This window comes from Haliaeetus albicilla, chromosome 24, assembly GCF_947461875.1.
Source record: "Haliaeetus albicilla chromosome 24, bHalAlb1.1, whole genome shotgun sequence".
NCBI lineage: Eukaryota > Metazoa > Chordata > Aves > Accipitriformes > Accipitridae > Haliaeetus > Haliaeetus albicilla.
The window spans coordinates 16,466,947-16,488,291 of record NC_091506.1 but is presented as its reverse complement, the minus strand read 5'-3'; the positions used below and the strand labels follow the sequence as shown (position 1 = coordinate 16,488,291).

The window sequence follows — 21,345 nt, the reverse complement described above, 5'->3', positions numbered from 1 at the left end:
CTGCCTTAAATGAGAGAATGATTATAGCAATTTGTGTTTTAAAAGAGATAAAAGAGACTAGCATTAGAAACATAATGAGGCTTTCCTGACTCTGCTCAGTGCTTTCTCTCCTAGAATATGCTGTAGAGCTGTCATCTGTAGCAGCTCTCCTGTAGTCTCCAAGAGCAAATTTCCATGTGAAATTAGCTTTTTTTCCAAATAATAATGCACTCAAGTGTAACCTTTAAACTGTGAAGTTATTAGAATTTCTAACAGTTTAAAATCTTGAGAAAAATATTGTCCAATTCTAAAAATATTTGTAGCTGATTTTGCTTTTCTGCGCTAACAACATACGTAACAAACTATTCAGCTAAAACATTATCTTATAGTAAACAGTGTAATAAATGTAACTAGACATGAGGTTAGATTAGCACACTTACAATTTTAAACTTTTTGCTAAATGTATTTTTTAGAGCTTCAATAGTGGCTGACAAGTTAGTATGTTTAAATTAATTACCAGGAAAGCAGAATGTACATGTACAAAATGTACACTTCAGCCTTTGTCATGTAATGCACATTCCTTAGTCATGGTTGGCTGATAAATTAATATATCTGAATGAGAAAAAGGACAAGTTCAGTTCAGTAATCTTTGTGATTCTGAATTTATGTAATAACTAGGCAAAATCCACATATTGCAGAAAACCTACATATCTTGTCTCCATAGAGTTGCCTTCAACAGAGTAATACATCTTGATTTGTTCCCAGTGACAGATTGATCCTGGAACGTACCTCAAGGTTTCTTCTGAAATATCTTTTTGCTCAAACATGCAGTTTTGATGCCAATAGACAGCTAATTGCATGATAGCACTTTATAACCATTTGCAGTAGTGTGCCAGTAACATACACATATGGAATATAAAGCCATAAAATGTGAGAAAGGTGACTAAGCAATTTATGAAAATGAATTTTCAGACATTGGACTGGCTTCATTAAAAGCATTAAGAAATTGTTCAAGTTGCTATGGTTCCTAGCACTGACTTCACTGATTACAGAATCAGGCCCTGACTGCAAATGTAGTGTGAGTTCCTATATTAAACCTAGTTTATGAATAGAAGATTAAGTCAGTTCTCTAATATTTATGCACAGTTCCATGTTAATAACTGTGCATGATTAACCAGTGATGAGCTTTGACGCTCTGAATATTTTTACCAGTCACTTAGATAGGACTATCATAAAGTCATTAATGTTAAGGAGGTTTCAGTTGGCTTGGTCTTGTAGAAATATTATTAAAGGGATTTTGTTGTGCTTGTTAGGGTATATATGTTAGAATTTTTCAGCCTTGCTAGAAGTCCAAAATCAGTTTTGGATGATGGCTTGCTTGCCAACATTGTGCTTATACAATGGTGTATTATGCATGTGTACAGCGTGTGTGTGTGTGCGTGTGTGTCTGTGTGTGTGTGTCTGTACATGTATATATATAAAGTATATATATACACACACATGCACATATATGTTGCTTTTCCTTCAGTAGGCAATATTGTTTGTTTTGTTTTGTTTTCTCATTAGACCACAGGTTTTGTTTAACTAATTTCTGTTTATGCAAAACTAAACAGAAGTATGCAAATATTTGACATTTCATGTGTAATCACAAACGTTTGCACCCTGCCTGCTCTGTTCAGGGCTATTTTAGTGATGCCTGGAATACGTTTGACTCCCTCATCGTTATTGGCAGCATAGTAGACGTCGTTCTCAGTGAAGCTGATGTGAGTATACCCCAGCTTACTTTCCCCAGTCCCTACTTCTCTTTCTCTGTCTCCCCACTATTTCCATCATCTGGACAAGTCACAGATTTTGATCTGATGTTTCTAAAGTTTGAGTACAGACCAGTCCTAGGTCAATTATGTTGATATGGGAAATAAATAGCCTTTTTTTTCTACCAATTTTTTTTTAGCTATGAAAGGGAAAGATTAGATTGTATAGTGGTACATCAGAGGAGCCTAGAGTGTTTCTGTGTTATAACACTGTCCTTTTCTTCTCTTTTTCTGTTTGTGTTTTTCTCTTGCTCTCTTTCTGCTGAATGCTTGTCCTAACAGCACTATTTCACTGATGCATGGAACACTTTTGATGCCTTAATTGTTGTTGGTAGCGTCGTTGATATTGCTATAACAGAAGTTAATGTAAGTAGCAACTGTTCATGCACTAAAAAGTAATTGCTGTCATCCAGAAATACAGAAAATGTAAACTTTATTCCCTAAAATCCGTTTTTTAGAAAAGTATGTTTTATCCTGGAATCAAAGACCAAAACATTGATATAGTTGTTTGTACAAGCTGTTGTTATAAATCTATATACCTGTGTAGTTGCACATGCACACAGCATAGTGAGACAATAAGAATTATGTTTTTCTATATATGTACAGAAAATGTTTAAAACATTTTATGTATAAAAAAAGGAATTAAGCCTCTGTTACTATTTTACTTGAAGCCCAGTGACTTTTTAGGTAGCTTGACCAAGATAATTCAAGATCCTGTAAGTTGTCTCAGTGGCTCAGTTTAACAAATAATGATATTTTTCTTTTCCTGTGGGAGGTTTGGTTTTTAGAGCAATGTTAGCATTCATATCTCATGAGGTAGCAGAAGAAGGGTACATAGAGGAAGTAAGGCTTTCCATGCTGTGGAAAATAGAATGCTTATTTTTCCCTTTTCCTTTTGCTTTTCCCATCCTGTAGTAAATATTTTGAAATTTTAATTACTTTTAAAGTACTTGGAAAACTCCATCTTTTCACCAAAATTTTGACTGATGGTCATTACACATATAGGTGTTTGGACAACAGAAAGATCCCTTTCCAAGAAAAAAATAGGGAAATACTGATTTTTGCCTGTTTTCTATCTGACTTGCTGGTTTTAACAAGGAAAGCTGTATCACAAAATTAATAAATGAAAGATAACAAAATACATACCAGTTCTCTAGTAGATATGGACGTGCTTCCCATACTTACATGTTTCTTTGTTTAACTAGTCAAAATAAAATTTCAGAGGAAAGTGCCTCTTCTCTCTAATGTTTCTTGAGACCTCAAAAAGGGAGACTGAAGAAGGTGAGACTTGGATCCAACGCAGCCACTGAAAATGCTCAGGGAGCACACAGACTCAGTAGGTGAGGTTAGCGTATTCCACCTGCTGAAGATCTTACCTGTTTATCATTCTGAGAACTAAGTTATCTAGAAATACCCATGATGCAGGAGATCCCTGACATTCACTTATTTTCTCTGTATCAAAGAACAGATTAATCACAGATAGCTGTAGATATAAATAGTAGCTTGGTATTCTTTGAAGATATATAGCTTGCATGTTTTTCTATAGCAGTCACAGTTTATGAGCTGGCTAATCACATTCCTTTTCTCTTAAATTTGTTTTAGTAAGCTACTTGCTAGACATCTTTTTTTGCCTTAGTGGACTTTCTTACTTATCTAAATGGTTTCTTTTCAGTAGGGATATTTAATATGCATCATCTTTCAAAATAGTTCTAAATTTGCATAAATACTCTTCAGTGGTGAATATTTAAGTTGCAATAGCTCTATCATATTTTGGGGAAGCAAATCCATCCTGTGGCTATCACTGCCATTTAGTTGAAACAGTTTTTCAGAGAAAACACATTTTAAAATTTATTTTCCAAAGTGGTTCATGTCAGGAACCAAATTCTTAGGATCACATTCCTCCAGTCAGTAGCAGAAAGGATACCCTTTACTCCATTTAGACAGTACCTTGATTTTGGAACTGTGAATAACATGGTAATAAAGTTGCCCAGGAACACGGAATAGAAATTGTATTTGAAAAAACTGTGATCTGTTCCAGGCATTCCAGGATGAGAAAAAAAAAAAAAAAAGAAGCATACTTCTCAAGTAAGATCTGCCTAGAAGACAGTTTTTGGCTTTCAGTGGGTTGTTCAGATCAGCAGACCACCTAATGGGAGCTTGGATTTGTCAGGCTGGTCTTGACTGAGGCCATGGTTTGATGAGGATTTCTTTTGGCATCTCCGTGAGCTTAAGCAGCCTTTGCCCACAGCCCTTCTTACCCCTACAACCATGTGAGCTGTGCTTCCACAAGAGTTTGAGGACTTCACAGTTGGCTGGATCAGGTGCTGAGCACAAAGCATGGGCAAGAGTGTGGGCCATGGTAGGGCAGAAGTGAGTGGATCAGGCTGCTGCCAAAGGAAATACTTCTTATACTGTGCCCATACAGGTCTCCCTTCAGAGCATGGTAGCTTTGGCACAAACTTCAATTAGTGGCAGTAGCTGCTGTTGAGAAACAGTGATGTACATAATTTTTAATCTTCTTCGGTTGTAGTCTATTTGATAAGCATAGTAACTCCTATTATAAATGTATTTCAACCAAATATAGAAAACAAATGTATTCTTTTATCTTTTTTTTTAAAAGATGGAAGAATATCTTCAAGCATACACGGAGTCTATTAGCCCTCATTAAAGACTTCAAATTTCTTTATAAAGCTGCAAATTCTACACTGCCATCTCAAAGAGTAAACACAATCAAAATAACTTTAAGGCTGATTCACCTTAAAATTCCTTCCTGATTTTATGTTAAACTATGAATCTCACAACTGACTGCATTACTGGAAAGAACAATAGAGGAGTGATGTGACAATGCGGGAGCAGAAGGACCTTAGCCTGACCCTTAGATTTCAGACTGATTTTGCTCAGTTCTTAGCGGGCAATGGATCTTTCTATCTGTGAGCTGAAGGAACCTGAGCTGGCAGGGAGGGTCAGTCAGCACAGAACTGCATTGTCCCATTGAGACATTTCTCAAAGTATAATTACAGTTCATGGAGCAGATTTTTAGAAGCTGCCTCTAATTTGTTTTGGGGACTTTTTTTGTTTGGATTTTTTTTGTTGGGTTTTTTTGTTTGGTTGGTTGGTTGTTTTTTTTCCCCAGAAAAGTTTGGATTTAGACTTTCAGCTCAAGTATTTACAATTTACCTACTATTTCCATTCACAGTAGTAGTGGTGTAGATGAGCATAATATCTGAGGAGTGTAAAAAGATCATTTAGAATAGCTTTCCCTAATAATAGCAAAATGTACTTGATTGTGAAGAGATTGAAAAATAGCTCAAATGTACTCCGTGACCATAGAAGATGTCCCTGAATTTAATCCCTTATTTAACACTGTATGGACAGTGTTAATTTGACAGCATTACTTGTAACTGATCACTGCTGAACTTTCAGCTGTGAAGAACACTGTTATTTTAGTAATTCACACAGTTGTCTTGGAAATATTCTGGAGATCAGGTAGTGATCTTCAGGAAAAGTACACACCACAGTCAAGAACTAGCACTGTCATTTCTTAGTTTTTCATGCTACACTCACTGGAGAAAAAAGGCTCATCTTTGATGTCTTCTAGTACTGCACTGCAGACTATTTGTGTACTAAGTATTGTCTGTTTCTGGTCTTTTCCACTTTTTTGTGCTTTGTTTGTGCAAGTCCTTAATGTATTACAGTTTCAATATGTTTCTGGGCTTGATTTCCCATTTTCAACATGAAACAGTGAATACTGCAGAGTGTCCAGGGAGATTTCTTAGATTTTTATTACTTTTATTGTTTTGATTCTATTGAATTATTCCTACTTCATTAATTTTTTGTAAATTTCCATAATCCAAATTTGGCATTTTAGAACCTTTTTCTTAATATTTTTTCGGCATTCTGAATTGTGCCATTCCAACTGTACTTTTTATCTAACACTGACGGTGATCCTGGGAAATCCACAGCTCTGTTAAGATCCTAACAAGACTGTTTTCAATGGGATTTCAAGCACGATTGAAATGGTACCTGTGAAAATTCCCATTATTGAAACTTCTTAAACTGAGGAAGCTCAGCCTTGCTTGTGGGGTGATCTGAAATAGCGTAAATTGCTAGGACTAATGTAAAATCAGATCCTGTTGCAGTTGTAACTGCACGAGCATAGCCATCTTAATTGATCAATGTAAAAGAAGACTTGAAAGAATGTGAATACCTAAAGTAATATACTCAAGATGAACTAAACATTCTTATAGGTTTGCATATACCATTGCCTCATGCTGTGGAAACAATTCAGCATCATTCTAATAGTCTAGCTCTGTACATTTAGACTAATTCCAAAGGGCAGCAAATTCCTCTAGTATATAACATTTTTGTATCTGACCCATAGTTTTTTGAGAGAGTGGTTGGACTTTCTAGTTACCTATCACCTTGATTACAGCATTAAATTCTGGAAATTAAATGTCATCTCTTTATTTTGTTGTTCCTTTTCTTATTTTTTTAACGTTTTATAATAATGTATATGGTGCCCTGAGGCTGATTCTTCCGATCCAGTAACCTCCCATTTACATAAAATCCAGGAAATTACTGTGTTTTGAATATTTTTGCTGCCCGTGGAAATCCATGTTTAATGTGTTCAGCAATTTACAGGACCGCTCAGGATCCTCAAGGACTGGATCACTGACCAACTCCAGAAATGAACCGCCTCAGAGCAACATATATTTTGGCAATACACTATTTTCTACGATTGTTTTTTTAATTTACTCTGTCATTTAATATCCCTTCCTTTAACCAGTTCTTCTTTTATGAATCTAATTGGTTTTCATGTTCGTTTTATTTTTAGAAATTTTTAGAGGCAAGTATATATAAGTAAATATATATATAGTATAGCAATAAAAAAAATTAAAACCACTACTAAAACCTATATAATTACTTTTGGGGTTTGTGACCTTTTGTTTTAAAAAAATTTCACATGACACGCAAGATCTTGTGTGGTCATAAAAATGGTTCCTCTTCAATTAAAAAAGCAGACTAGTGATTGTGAGACACAAGAAGTGGTCAGTCCATTCTGGGAGATGGACACATATATAACTTAAGACAACGAGAGATAAATAAATTGGAAATAAATTCTGAATAAATGAGTAAGTTCTTAAATGGAAATAACAGACAAGTTTCAATATGGCCTGACTTGTATAGAAATTATCTTATTTGTCAGCTCAGAAACCATTTGGATGACCAGCACTGGATGACTTAGAGGCATGATCACATTATTACAGTAGTAGTTACAAAGGTTTTAATTCACATTTTTTATTTAAGTTTCTTTTACCATTCATGTGCTGCCAAAATGTCGAGAAAATAATGGAGAGTTCATTTTCCTCTTCTTTTGTGCAAGTGTTTAATGCAGTCCCTTTGGGACTAATTTTATGCTTGAAGTTAAATAAAATTTGAGTTCTTTGCTGAAATAGGGCTTAAAGGAACAGCATTGATATCTTCCTCTTCAGCCCCTCAGGAAGACCTATTTGTCTTGATTCACCACTCTAAACATGTGAGGCTTATTCAGTGCTTACACTACTGTAACAACTAACAGTGGTTAGTAACAATGTCATACATCAAAAAAGTCTCTTCCAAGACCAGAATTGGATATTCTGCCATTTGGCAAGAAGGAGCACCATTCTTACCATTTCAGCACTATGCAGTGCATAATGTTGACTTGTGAACAGTGGGATACTCTTTTTGTTTACTAGACTGCTAGTGGAGTGTCTACTGGGAGGGCTCGTGCTTATTTTTATATAGTTGCCCACCCACCCAGTAACTGGTGGGATGGCTGAACTTGCTTGTGCGGAGGAGTGGATTAAAAACCTCATATCTACCTCCTGTAAGAGATTCTGGATTCCAATTTTGAACAAAAGCATTGCAATTCAGCCTGAATCCTCATTTATGCATCAGTATCATATGTTAGAACTTAGGTTTTGTTGCTAGTAATTGATATTTTTGAATACTGTTAAAACCTTTGTAGACTTTTGCAAATGTATCTCTTCAGGCTTAAGGATAGGTCAGAAAAATACATTCTCATATGGCTTTGCTTTTGTTAGTATGAAGTCTTATTGCAATATAAAATCTATACTACGTTGCAATATTTAATTTGGAAATAGAAGTAAATTTCTGAGCTGCTTTCATGAAGGTGTTAATACTAATAATTTATTTACTTTATTGCACAGCTGAATATTTATTAGTTATCATAATAATACCCTATGCCATCAACATGTTGGTTATTAACTTAGAGTTTTAAATACATCTTTTACAAGGGAAAAGATACTTTTTAAATGTACTCTGGGGTTCTTCATATTGATTCAAAATTTTTAGTAAATTCTGTCTATGCGCATTTGGTTCATGTTGAACAGGGAATAGAGAGAGCACTGATAAGACTATGAAGAAAATTCCTTCCTAGCACATTTGAATTCCAGTAATTATTCTCTGAACAAATCTTGTATGTATACACATACATGCATACGGACACACATACACTACACATTTCTGAAGATATTTTGGCAACCTGAATGCTTTCCCATATATGTTATTGTCATCATACGTATTTGTCCTTTGGATATTTCCTTCTAATCATTATTTCCTTCATAATTATGATTACATCATCATTATGTGTTCATTTGTTTTGGCATGCTGTCGTACCCTTTGGCACAACCTGTAAAAAAGAAGCATTTGACCAACGCTGTATACTAATATCCACTGGTTTTCACCATGTTTGTTTTTTCTTAAACACAGAGCTACAGTTTGCTTCCAATGCATGATGCAATCTGTTTCACATCGTTCACAGTTTTGACATTGAAGCTCTTTTTGGTTAGGATGTTTATTTTGAACTTTTGTTGCAATATGAAGGGTGTAATGAGGAGTTACTGTTTAGGAAATGTGCTAAATTTTCCATAAGCAGCAATAAACACTTGACCAAAATTGGTACCAGGTTGCAAACATTTTAATCAGTGAGTCAGAAATTTAGGTTGATCATTGGTTAATCTTTTTTGAGGGTTGGGATTGTTTGGGGAAGAAAGCTGTTGTGTTGAACTTTGATTAAGAAAAAAGAAAAATCATATGTTACTGCCTATTTGAAGTATTTAAGAATTGGCCTAAAATGACATAGTTATGAAGTGTTTTGCTAAACTAGACTCTTGGTGTAGCTGGCACATGGCTGACAGAAAAGGTAGAATAATTAAGCCAGTCTCTGTCCTCATTTACCTCATTGCAGTGCATCTGTTAGCCAAGCAGTGAGAGCAGAAGCTGTTCATTTATTCTAGCTGTGCCCATTACTAGACTTCTAGCAGTGAACCCAGAAGCACATCTGTTGTCTTAGGAATCACATAGTCCCATGGGGCACAAAAAAATTGTGATAATGACCAGCCAGTTCTGAATTGTTTGGGACACAAGCAGTATTGGAATGATTGGTGGAAGGTGAGGGGAAAGAGAAGGTTGTAGATAGAATGCCTGACCGCAGGAAATATTTTCATTTTCATTCTTGTCAGCAACCATCATCCAAAGAGACACTCTCTGCTCAACCTGCCCCCCCTCAGTCTCAAGTCTATTTAGTACTTTCCCTACATATGCACAGTGTGCCACCTCCTTACATGTGTACATGTCAAGTAATATTACTGAAGTTGCAAATAAGATTATGTGTTTAGGTAGTACATGTTTTTTCCTTATCTGGAGGAAGCAGGCGTTCTCTGTTATTGTCAGTCTGTCCATTATTGTTACTGAAGATTGTGTTATCTTAATCTCAGTTCTCCAGATCTTAGTATTACTTCATCCTGGATGGACATACATAAATGTTAACTAACTTTGTCTCTTAGATGACCATTTCCTTTATAAATAAGTATGAATAATGTTTTCTTTGTGGTATATCACTGTATTAGCTTCATTAGAATTAGTATTTATAATATAAACCAAGCTGCTGTATTATCAGAGGGAAATGCCAGAGAGGGTAAAAAATTAGATGCACTCACTTTAAAATGTCAGTACCCAAAACACTTGGCCAATGATGGGCAGAAGTTGAGTATTTTCACCTCCAACAGGAAAAAAAATCCTCTGGTATCAGGAGTTCATTTTCATTGTTTATTTCTAGCATCTATCTCCACCTTAGTATTTTTGTACGATTTACTTTTTGTGAAGAAGGTGTTTTCCTTTTTCATTCCTGGCCTGCTCTTTCCAGTGTCCATAGTTTATCATCTTTTGCATATGACATTCTAACACTTCCCAGCAGCAGCAGATCAGCCATCAGAAAGAGGCGATTAGGACTGCTTAGTCCAAAGAAGCTGAGAAAGAGTGATTTATGAGAGGAGTGTGCATTACACAGTCCTGTGCACACACAAATGTGCATACACAAATACATTAAGTGCCCTTCAGACAAAAAAAAAAAAATGTTGAGGGATTTTACACTCATCATTCCTGAGCACCTGCAGTAGAACTGTTCACATAGTTTTGGTAATCTGATCTCTGGCTGCATTTTCAAAAATGAGAATTAAGTAATTATTAAGTTAGTCATATGTAGAAAAAGGGTTTCTTACTGACTTTTCCTTTTGTGAGAGTTTTTTCATAACCAAATCATAATGTGTACTCCTAATTTTTTCTTTTGGAAAGCAATTAAATAGAAATCTGTATGACTAAAGTATCCTTTTTCTGTTCTTATCTATCCCATTACATATTGCTATCCTAACACTGTTCCTAGTTTATTTGGGGCCCAATCCTTCACAGCTGGCAGGAAAAACTCCCAAATGCAAAACCCAGCATTTTACTACTTTTTTTTTTAGTGTCAATTTGTGATGATACTGTAATTTAATCTGTTCCATATCTGTCAAATATTTCATTTAATTTTTGATGATGCAAAATACTGAATGCTAATTAAGTAATTTGCTCACTGATTAAGACAGTGTCAAGCTCAGCATGAGTCAGTCACCAGAGATTAATACAAAATTTCAGGCTTTGTCTGCAGAAGGTATAATGAAACCCTTTTTCCTTAAAAGTTTCAGATAAAAATGATTTTTTTTCTGTACAAAAAAGTCAATAGCAATGTGGATCTGTGTACAATAGTACAGCTTTGTGATTGATGTAGGTAGACAGCTTTGCAAGATTATTCCCATGTTTTATGATATTTTGGCATTTATCGTGTTTGTGATAATGAATTTCTGCTTAATCTATATTTCTATGGGTTTATTTCACATTAATGAAATATGCAGGAATTCCTAATGCAGCAACTGTCTTTGGCAGCATATTTTTTGTGTGTTTTTTATGAGTGCTTACAAAGCTTAGATGTTACAGCTGATTTTACAAATACTCTATTTACTAAAGTCTAATGAGGGATCTGCATTTTGGTTAATATTAATGCATCAATTTAGTAATAATCCCTTAAACAGTTTTAAAACTCTTTGTTTCAGAAAAATACTGATATCCTGGCAGGGCAGTAATGTATACTTATGTAGATTGCACATAGTTGAACAGTTATTTTAACCTCATTTTCCCCTTGTGGTACCTTTATATTAGATGTTTTACAAAAAAAGTAATAGACAAATCGATTAGTATTTTAATAAATACAGCTAATGATCTGACTTTAACAAAGTACTACCTATTCTTGTTATTTTATCATAGTATGTTTGTGTAATATATTGCCAGTGTTTTCAGCAGAATCAGCTCCTCTCTTTTCCCTTCCTTCTCCCCAAGTTTTATCATAGGTAACAGCAATACTGGAGATTTTACTCAGTGAGGCATGGCATTGAGGGTGTCTGATGCACCAACAATGTGTCTGAAGCAGAACTAAGGAGGCATCGTGGTTATTGCCGCTATATGTGACAATTGTTGAAAGGTGCACCTTTCAAAGGAGGATATTTTAGGCAAGAGAGTAAGACCCATCGCTTGGAATCCCATTTGTTCTAGTGCTATAAATGTTTTTAAAGGCACTTCCCTTCAATTTTGGAAGAAGCTGCTGTGAATCTCTCAGTGAGCAAACAAGCGTAGACAGTTGGTCCTTTAAGCTTTGCTAGCAAATGTCTGACCATTTCGGATATCGAGACACTTTCTCCAAAGACAGACAGAGGCATTATAAAGAGAGAAGTGAGTTTCTTCTTCACAGGGCATAGAGTTTGGCTCTGTGAACAAGAAGTTGGTGTGTGCCTCTCTCCTCCCTGTAGCTCCTGAGGGTTGTACAGATGTGTTCCGAAAGGGTCAATCAAATCCTGAAGCCCTTTCTCCATGCCTGATCCTGTTACACCAGCTCAGGTATATGAGTACTTTGCAGATGGTGAGGGAGTACAAGTATTGCCTTCTCACTTGCACCTCTATGGGAGGGTTAGCCTTCGTGTCATTGTGCTGAAAATGTTTGTCTATCACTTCGGCAGAGTGAAAACCTGTCCTTGTTAAGCGCTACAATACCCAACGTTCATCACTGAGTTAACTCAAGTGAATTACTTTGCTTTAAGGGAGCTCCTGGTGTAATATAAAACATAATTGCTTGAGTATGGTTAGATTCCAGTGATGGAGTAATTAATCTTCAAAAAGAGCACAGCAGAAAAGGGACCTTGAAAGGCTAGTTTGACCCCAAATCTTTGTTCTTAAGTTTTACTTAAGCTTACTGCTACAATTTCATACAACCTGTGGCAGTCGATAGCTAATTTTGTTTGCCTTACACAGGAGCAGATATTTTATTTTGTATTTGCTTTCCATTGAGTCTTTTAAACATGTTTTATACTAGCAGATTTTAGTATCAGTCAGCCAGCAATGTTTTAATATGTCAGCCAATATGAAATGCTAAAGGGAAGGTTTTAATAAGGATATTAATGTTTTGTTCAGGAAGTATATTGAGTTGAAAAATGCTAATTTACTTTTAGAAATTAAAAATGTCCTTCCTTCTGTTTATGGTTAATCTGATTTTTTTAATCTTTTATTTGATTTTAATATTTAATGTTCTTAATTTCTTAAAGCCAAAGCCAACTGAAACAGTCACAACTGATGAGTCTGGGGTAAGATTAGTAAACTGACCCCAGTGGTTTTACCTCTACTTGAGTTTATTCTTTTTACCATGTCTATTTTCCACCAATTTTTTCTGTATTTTTCATAACTGTCTTACTACAAAGCTGTTATGCAGTGGTTTGCATTCATTGTCAATGTACTATTGAAGTCTACTACAAACAAACCCAATATGATCCTTATTAACAAACCAGAAAACTTGGAAATGCATGTGATGTGTGAAGCATTTCTACAGGTCCTGTGTTTTTAGCATGTAATTTTTCCTTTCATATCATGCTTATCAAGGTGAAAAGGCCCTCAAGATACATTTTCAAATCTTACCTCTTCCACCTTTGCATTTGATGTTGTTTTTCTGGAAGTGTTGCATGTTTGAGTTTGTATTTGGTTTGACTTCTCCATGATGCTCTTCAGAACTCTGAAGACAGCGCTAGAATCTCCATCACTTTTTTCCGTCTCTTCCGGGTGATGAGGTTGGTGAAGCTGCTTAGCAGAGGAGAAGGAATCAGAACTTTACTGTGGACATTTATTAAGTCATTTCAGGTTAGTAAAATTTATTTAAATTTGCTTTATAATTACAACCATTTATACACCAAATTTGACGAAGCAATACCCTGTAGAGTGCAAAAAACTGATTTATTTTGAAATTCATGCTATCAATCACGACATATTTAAATATATTTGCATACTAATGCCAAAATAAACTTCAGCAGTTACTTCAGTGAGTCCAAGGGTCATTCTTTGTCATTTAATATTAGCTGTTACCATGAGATTTCTACGGTACTTTGTAAGAAAATACTTGGTGTATCTAAAAGGTATAGGATAGGTTTGATGCACACAGGCCTCGTATTTCCATACGTTTTATTAGATGACTACAAAAGAGGAATTTAATCTATTTTTTTAATATAAAATTGATTTCATAAGTGTAACAAATAAATATTTGAATCCTTGCTCCTGAAAAATCTGATGAATGTGAAGTTAATGGAACTCTGTAACTGTATAGAAGGAAGTATCTTTGTGTTGTCAGAATCAGTAATGAAAATAAAATTAAAAACTGCTAAAGATGATTCTTCCCCCTGGATTGCTGGCAGACATAATTTAAAATATGATGAAGTTTGTGTTCATTGTATGCGGCAGAATATTAAGAATGAAAGGTAATAACATTTTAAGCACTTGCATAGGAAGAAAAACCTTGGAAAAGCCTGTGTTGTACAGAGAAATTATTTTTGTAAATGGAAATTGAAATTATGGTGTGAAATTGTTAAAAGACAATGTACCTGTTCTGTTTCTAGGCTCTGCCTTACGTTGCCCTTCTGATAGCCATGCTGTTCTTCATCTATGCTGTCATTGGAATGCAGGTAATTACAGATTTTTTTTTTTTAGCATTAAACAAAAGTACAGTGTTGGCTACTCTGAGACTTGTTTGCTAAGGTGCTTATTGAAACATTCCTTTGATAGCGGTGCTATATATAAGGCAGAGCTTTCAGAATAATGTAAAAATCCTTTTTTGGCTATGATTTTGGTAGTCAGAAAATCCGAAAAGATGCAAGAGCTTGGTGTGAGCTTATAGTATCTTGGTTTGTTGAAAGGAGCCACTCCTCTTCCATGTACTGTGAAGCTTATTCCTATGTATGAATGTATGACAGAATGCATGGCTTTTTTTACTATAGACTTGTTTTGGGAATCAGATATTAAAACTCCAGCTTTTTTTTTTTTTTTAAAGTCTTTCCCATATGAAAAGAATAAAACTAGGAAAGGAATCTAGCTAAAGATTTAGGCACAACTGAGACTATGGTTAATCAAGAGCAGGATATATGTACAAGATGTACGAGCACAGAAAGGATTTTGGTAACTTAAAATGTAAAAATGTGCTGTTGGGATGAGGGTGCCACTGCTCACACCAGCAGCAGTGCTGTGAGGGCAAAACAGGTTCTCCAGTCTTAACTGGAAATAGCTAGATAAGAGAAACCTGTAAGGAAACTGTTCCTAAAATTCATACTACTGGGCCATCTCTAGTGGGAGGATGGGATAGCTGTTTGAGAGGGGACTGCACAGGCTGCAGGAAAGTGGCAGATAAAGGCACTGAGCATGGAGCTGTGATTGGGAGTGTGGTTTGAGTTGCGTGGTAGTCTCTGAGCTACACATAGGATCTAGTGCCAGAGGAGCATGGCTGGATGACCATCAACACTTTGGCAGAAGTTCCTGTTAGGAATCCTGAATTTGGGCTGTGGTTCTCTCTCTCTCTCTCTCTTTTTTTTTTTTTTTTTTTCCCCTCCCCTTCCTGATAACACCAGTTTTCCTGTCATAAGGCTGTAGGATAGCTCTGCATTTCGTAAAACTTTACAGATGTTTTGTTTTGTTCTTGAAGTTGTAACGTTTTTCAAATCAGCACTAAGGGAGGTCCTAATTAAATGGGATGAGAAGAAATATGCTATGGAGAGTGGTTTTGCTTCCTGATTCCTTCTCTTCATTATTTATCCAAAAGCAGGTTAATGTCCTTACAGTCCAACAGCACAAAGCATAATGGTATTAATCTCTCTAAATTAAGTAACAGCCTTCACTGTATTGTAAGAGGATATAAATGTATTATATTGGGGAAAAAGAATGGTCTTGTGGTCGAGGAATTGCAATTTAATTTTGAAGAACTGAACTAATTTCCATCTCTGGCTGAGGCAGGATGCTCAGACTCTCTGTGCTTTGGTTTCCACCTTTGCATCTTTTTCTCTATTTAGATTCAAGGTTTTCAGGACAGCAATTATTTCTTACTGCAAGTATGTACAATATTTAGCGCAGTAGGGCTTTAATATCAATAAAAGACTCTAAGTACTAGTTTAAAACAACATTTTCTCACCTGAAATACAGGAATATGTATTAGTATTATAGTGGTTTATAGATGCCAAAATGAATGATTAAGAATTATCTTGTACATATGATAAAGTTACTGCATCGACATCATTGTCAGGAAAAATCTAAAGAAAATAAAGGGAGTGTATTTGTGAAAGTGTTTTTCATACATACTGAAGCAAGTTTAGACTACAAGGCCTACAGCTTCTGACAGTACAGGTCACTAGGATGAAAGTTAAAATCCTGTTTTATTGCAGGTATTTGGAAAAGTGGCCATGAGGGACAACAATCAAATAAACAGAAACAACAATTTTCAGACTTTCCCCCAAGCTGTGCTTCTTCTCTTCAGGTGAGTAAACCTTAACTCCTATTTAATGCATCCTATTTCATTAATCTATGAAAAGTATCTGTAGCTCTTGTACCATGGATTTGTTCAAAATATGTTTGCAAGTGAGAAGCATTTTAGCATAGCAAGGACATACTCTCTATGACTGTATGCTGAGTGTCCATTGACACAGCAGGGTTCTGCTCAGGTGATACAGACCTAAACTCATTCCAGCTATTGTGAAACATCTCATTTGTCGAGTAATTGTCTTCAGGTAGAGCCCAAACATAGTCAGCCCTGATATTACTGGGTAGGTGTTGGGAAAGGTGAAAAAGACTGTGCCCTTACTGTAATCTTTAGAAGCACAGCTAGCATGACAGTTTGAAAAAAATGAAAGGTTGTTGCAAAGATAAAGAAATAAACTGTTCTTTACATTTGCTGAAGAGATGACAAGAAGTAGAGGGTATAACTTGCAGAAGGGACATATCAGATAAGTAGTAGGCAAAACTTTTTGATGGCAAAGGTAGCTAAATCTTGATGTAGGAGGATTATGGAATCTCCATCACTAGAGAGCTTAAGAAGAGAGGGTAAACATCTGCCAGGAGTGCTTCAAAATGTCCTGGAGCAAGGAGAGGGAATGACATGGAACAGGGATGCCTCTAAAGGTGACAGCCGTGAGAGCTCTCTTGCCTGTGATTCCGTAACCCCACTTGGCTCCTATGCGTTGTTCCTAACCTGGTTGGCAAAACTGGCAGGTCTATCTGAGACCAAGGGCATCACCCAATGAGATCTAAGTCACTTTATGCATGTAAAGACTTTTGCCTTTGAAAGTAGGTAATGAACACAGCCAAAAATGTCATCAATACGTAGCTGTCTTTTAAATATTTGAAATCATGGCTCTGTACACAGGCATTACCCAACTATGCAAAAAATGCAATAGCAGAAGTTAGAGAAGCATTTCTTCAACCATGCTGAGGAAAAGGCAGTTCATCTTTTACAAACAGATACTTTCCACTTTTATGACAGGTTTTTGTACATAACACCGCTTTTGTACACAGGAGCTCCACTGCAACAAGTATTTAACTTGTAAATCACAGGTTGGGGTTCAAATTTTTACATGCAAGCCTTTATGGTGCATTAGTCTACCTCATAAAATGTGTCTGCAATGTCAGATCTATGCTTGTCATTTCTGAAACGTGCTTTGTATTTTGTTAATTAGTTCCTGCTCTGAAAAGTTCACGATCTGCCTTCACATTTGTGCTTCTACAGCTCCAAGCATTTCGTCAAACCTTAACAAATTAATACATCTTTAATACATTTTGATCAAATAATGCTTAATTTATCTTTGTGACCTTATGAAGGTGTGCAACTGGAGAAGCCTGGCAGGAAATCATGCTGGCATGTTTGCCTGGAAAACGCTGTGATCCAGAATCCGATTATAATCCAGGGGAAGAATACACATGTGGAAGCAATTTTGCCATCATTTATTTTATCAGTTTTTACATGCTTTGTGCATTTTTGGTGAGTCTAGCTTGTGCTTATTAACAGAAATAAGCTTTGGCATTTTTATTTTTTTCTGAACTAAGAGAGTAGTGGTTTCAGAGAACAACTGAAAACCCCATATCAAAAATATTTTTGCAAGGTTATGTTTTTCTGTAAAAAGTTAGAAATTCTGTATCTTACACTAATTTTTACAGAGAGGGTGGTGAAACAGTAGACCAGGTTGCCCAGAGAGGTGGGTGGATTCCCTGTCCCTGGAAACATTCCAGGTCAGGTTGGACGGGGCTCTGAGCAACCTGATCTAGTTGAAGATGTCCCTGCTCATTGCACAGAGGTTGGACTAGCTGACCTTTAAAAGTCTCTTCCAACCCAAACTATTCTATGATTCTAAATTCCCACGTGCAAGATGTTCTTCCCACTACGTGTATGCAGGAGTGGTTGGCTGCACATGAGAAAGCTAACAGTCTTTTCATCAGCTATTATTTCATGCATTTCTCAATAGTATCATTAAATATTCATTAACAATAAAGCTGCAATTCCTTTGACTTACTAGTAATGCTATTTGTATTATTTAAACTTAGCAGAATTTGGATTTGTGTCTCTACGAGTGTGCTCAAACTGTGGCACGAGATGCAAACGATAACCTTTCTCCCTAATCCATGGCATAATGGATTATTTGCTCTAAAATAATCTTTGAAATATGTTTTTCCTCATTGCAGGTGTCTGGTCTAAGCTGGTTGATTTGTTCTATTCACAATGCTGTCTCCTTGCAAAAGGAGAGTGTTTGGACAGAATTCTGTGAACTAATGTAAACATACATGTTCTGCTGTTCTGTATCGTCATCTGTGTTAGCAACACATGCAGAAATCTTACTGTCATGACATTGAATCCTGTTAATACAAAAGCTGTTTCCTGAGATCTACACTGTGTCAAATACATGTATTGGATCCATTCTTTAATTTGATGTAGTGGGATCTGGCAAATCCAGGAAGAGAAACAAAACCATGTTACAGCCTATGTCAAAGACTGAGTACTTTAAGATAGAATCACACTCTTGTCATACCATTACTTGATAGAGTTCCAGTTAGTCAGTTAAATGGTTACCAAGTATTTTGTGGGGTATTTGATGATATTTGCCAAAAATCATCATTTATGAGATCAATTTATTTGTTTGAATTCTTAACCTGCTACCTTATAAAACTATTTTATTTATTGAATATTTTTTCAAAATTTCAAAATAATTAAGGCAGATTGTTCTTAATTACTTTTTTAGATTATAAACTTATTTGTGGCTGTCATTATGGATAATTTTGATTATTTGACACGTGACTGGTCTATTCTGGGTCCCCATCATTTGGATGAGTTCAAAAGGATATGGTCAGAATATGACCCTGAAGCAAAGTAAGTTAGATCATTTCTCTGATAAGATTTATCTGGTAAAATCAATAAAAGGAGAGCATAGTATATTTTTGGGGAATGGATGTATGTTCGGTAACTGATGTCTGTTGATTCTAGGGGAAGGATAAAGCATCTTGATGTGGTTACGTTACTGAGACGCATTCAGCCACCACTTGGTTTTGGCAAATTATGCCCTCACCGAGTGGCCTGCAAGGTAGGTTTTACCCTATTTTCTTTCTAGGTTTCTCTCACGGTTCAGTCATTCATTCAGTTCTGCCCCACGTGTCACGTATGCACAGTAATCTTCTGCTCACAAGGACTCCTTCACTCTTGAGTTTTCCAGGTTTTTTGCAGGCTTAACTTAAACCAGCAAAAATAGTGTCATTGCTTTGTGTACTCATTTGAGTAGTTACCACCAATGTAAAATTCTTCACCGAGCATCACATTGAAAGAGGTCAGTCTGTAAATCTATAATTAGTCTGTTATTGTCACATATGTGAACTACCTCATCCCAGCATTTCTGGTGATGCGGTATCGCATATTAGACTACTTCAGCCCAGTGACATTTCTGATTTCAGTCCTAGGGAAAAAAGGGTGGTAGTTTACTTTAATTGACAATTGAGTTTTGATACAGTACTTTTACAGTCACATTGATGAGAAGTTTGCTGCACATAAAACACAGAAATGAGATTGAAGAGTGGGGACAAGTGCAAGATGATAAACCAAGCTGAAGTGAATAATGGTGTGCAATACAATATGTAGCAGTGAGTGAGAAGACTGAAAATTAAAGGGAATTTTAAATTATGTAGAATTTTTCAGGCACTATGTGTAATTTAGATGAGGGTTAATTGCATTTTAATATAAAAGCTGAGAAGCAACACAAAGATGAATAATTACTATGTTATCTGAGGACTTCAGAACTATGGATATTGTGGTTTTAGCAATTTCAGCAGGAATAAGATCAAGCCTTTTAATTAAAGGATTGTTGCAACAGCTCTGCATTTCTATTTCTTTTATATCTGTTTTATAAATAGGTAAGTTGATGTATAAAACACTGGGTTCAAATGGAATGCTACAAGGCATACTTAAAGCAAACCTATATCTATACATTAAGACAAATTATGCAAATGAGTAATGCTTTTAAACTAGAATAGAAGAAAACCCAAGTCAGACATTAGGAAAAGATTTTGATAGATTAAATAGTGTTCTTCTGACAGACAGGGTCACAGCATTACTGCTTTAAAAGCTGAACACTAATGCAGAGATGGACTAATCCAAAAGAGGATAGCCCCTTTCACACTAATTCATTGTAGACAGCATAAGAGATGCATGGCATCACTGAAGAGTTATCTGAGAAATGAGTCAGCTTATACAAGACAGACCTGGTGTTGTGGTTCTTCATGGAGCATGAGGCTGGAGGAACCCATGGGAAACCTGGAACATGACTGCAACTGGAGTGCATGCTCTTAAATAACTGCATTTGTCCTTAATACTTGCATGGTGTGACTTATAGTCATAGCCAAGGACTGGGTTTCAATGTTTGCAAATTAACTCAATAAGTAGCTCATGAAAACTACTGGACAGTTTTAGCTTTTGTATAGGCATGCATGTGACTGATATCAGAAAGAAGGGATGTTGGGTGGTTGTTATAAGCGGCTAGGATGGAAGACTCAACTTTTTTTTGAAGACTTATGTAATTTTTATGCCTCTCAGTGGATGTTATTCTTTGAATACGTCAGCTTCTCAGACATGAACATAAGGAGTTGTTTCTTCAAACAAAGCCGCATCAAAATTTTTCCTTTTCTCATTTACAGAGGTTAGTAGCCATGAATATGCCACTGAACAGTGATGGAACCGTCATGTTCAATGCTACTTTGTTTGCTTTGGTTAGGACTGCTCTAAAGATAAAAACAGAAGGTAAGGTTCTTAGCTGTAAAGGTTTTACTGCACTTGTCAGAAAGTACAATGAGGAAAAGTTACAATTTACTTCATTAATTTTGTTGGACATAAGGCCTTAGTCTCACTGGATTTGGTTTGCCTTTGGATCATGGGTTGTATTCACAGTTGCTGGGATTGATTTGCTAGAAAATGAAAGGAAAGGGATAGTGAGGCCAGAGCCCAAGAAATCTCAGAAATTATTATATGCTTTTATCCGGTCAGATAAAAACATGTAGCCGTGGCATAACAGGAGTTCTACTGCAAGGGATGAATGAATTCCCCTTTCTGTCCAACTAAGATGCTCCTTCCTCACTACTCCTTAACTTGGTGCCTTGGATCCCACATTGGTGCAACTGCAACTTTTGCACACTTGAAAGCAACATCCCCAGTTTGGTCGAGGCCAGTTCTGACTGGGTTGAATGGATTTCTGTCACTTGCATCAAAGAGGGAAAAGTTTTAAAAAATAGTGGTATGTTTCAAAGAACTTTCTCACTATTTTCATATAGTATTTCATTATTTTACAATCTTTTACTACTTTCT

At 36.0% G+C, this 21,345-nt stretch overlaps 1 protein-coding gene across 20 annotated transcripts in view; it reads left to right on the top strand.

Annotated features, from left to right (window-relative positions):
- Positions 1-21,345, top strand: part of CACNA1D (calcium voltage-gated channel subunit alpha1 D) — a 238,207-nt gene that overhangs the window by 183,434 nt on the left and 33,428 nt on the right. For 9 of the 20 annotated variants that reach the window (XM_069812325.1, XM_069812332.1, XM_069812327.1 and 6 more), the window contains 10 exons: positions 1,659-1,742; positions 2,073-2,156; positions 12,758-12,796; positions 13,215-13,343; positions 14,093-14,158; positions 15,902-15,993; positions 17,331-17,490; positions 18,743-18,870; positions 18,985-19,081; positions 20,682-20,784. In XM_069812325.1, the coding sequence (XP_069668426.1) occupies positions 1,659-1,742; positions 2,073-2,156; positions 12,758-12,796; positions 13,215-13,343; positions 14,093-14,158; positions 15,902-15,993; positions 17,331-17,490; positions 18,743-18,870; positions 18,985-19,081; positions 20,682-20,784 (982 nt within the window). The remainder of the gene's footprint in view (positions 1-1,658; positions 1,743-2,072; positions 2,157-12,757; positions 12,797-13,214; positions 13,344-14,092; positions 14,159-15,901; positions 15,994-17,330; positions 17,491-18,742; positions 18,871-18,984; positions 19,082-20,681; positions 20,785-21,345) is intronic. The other 11 variants (XM_069812330.1, XM_069812324.1, XM_069812322.1 and 8 more) reach the window with 4 other exon arrangements.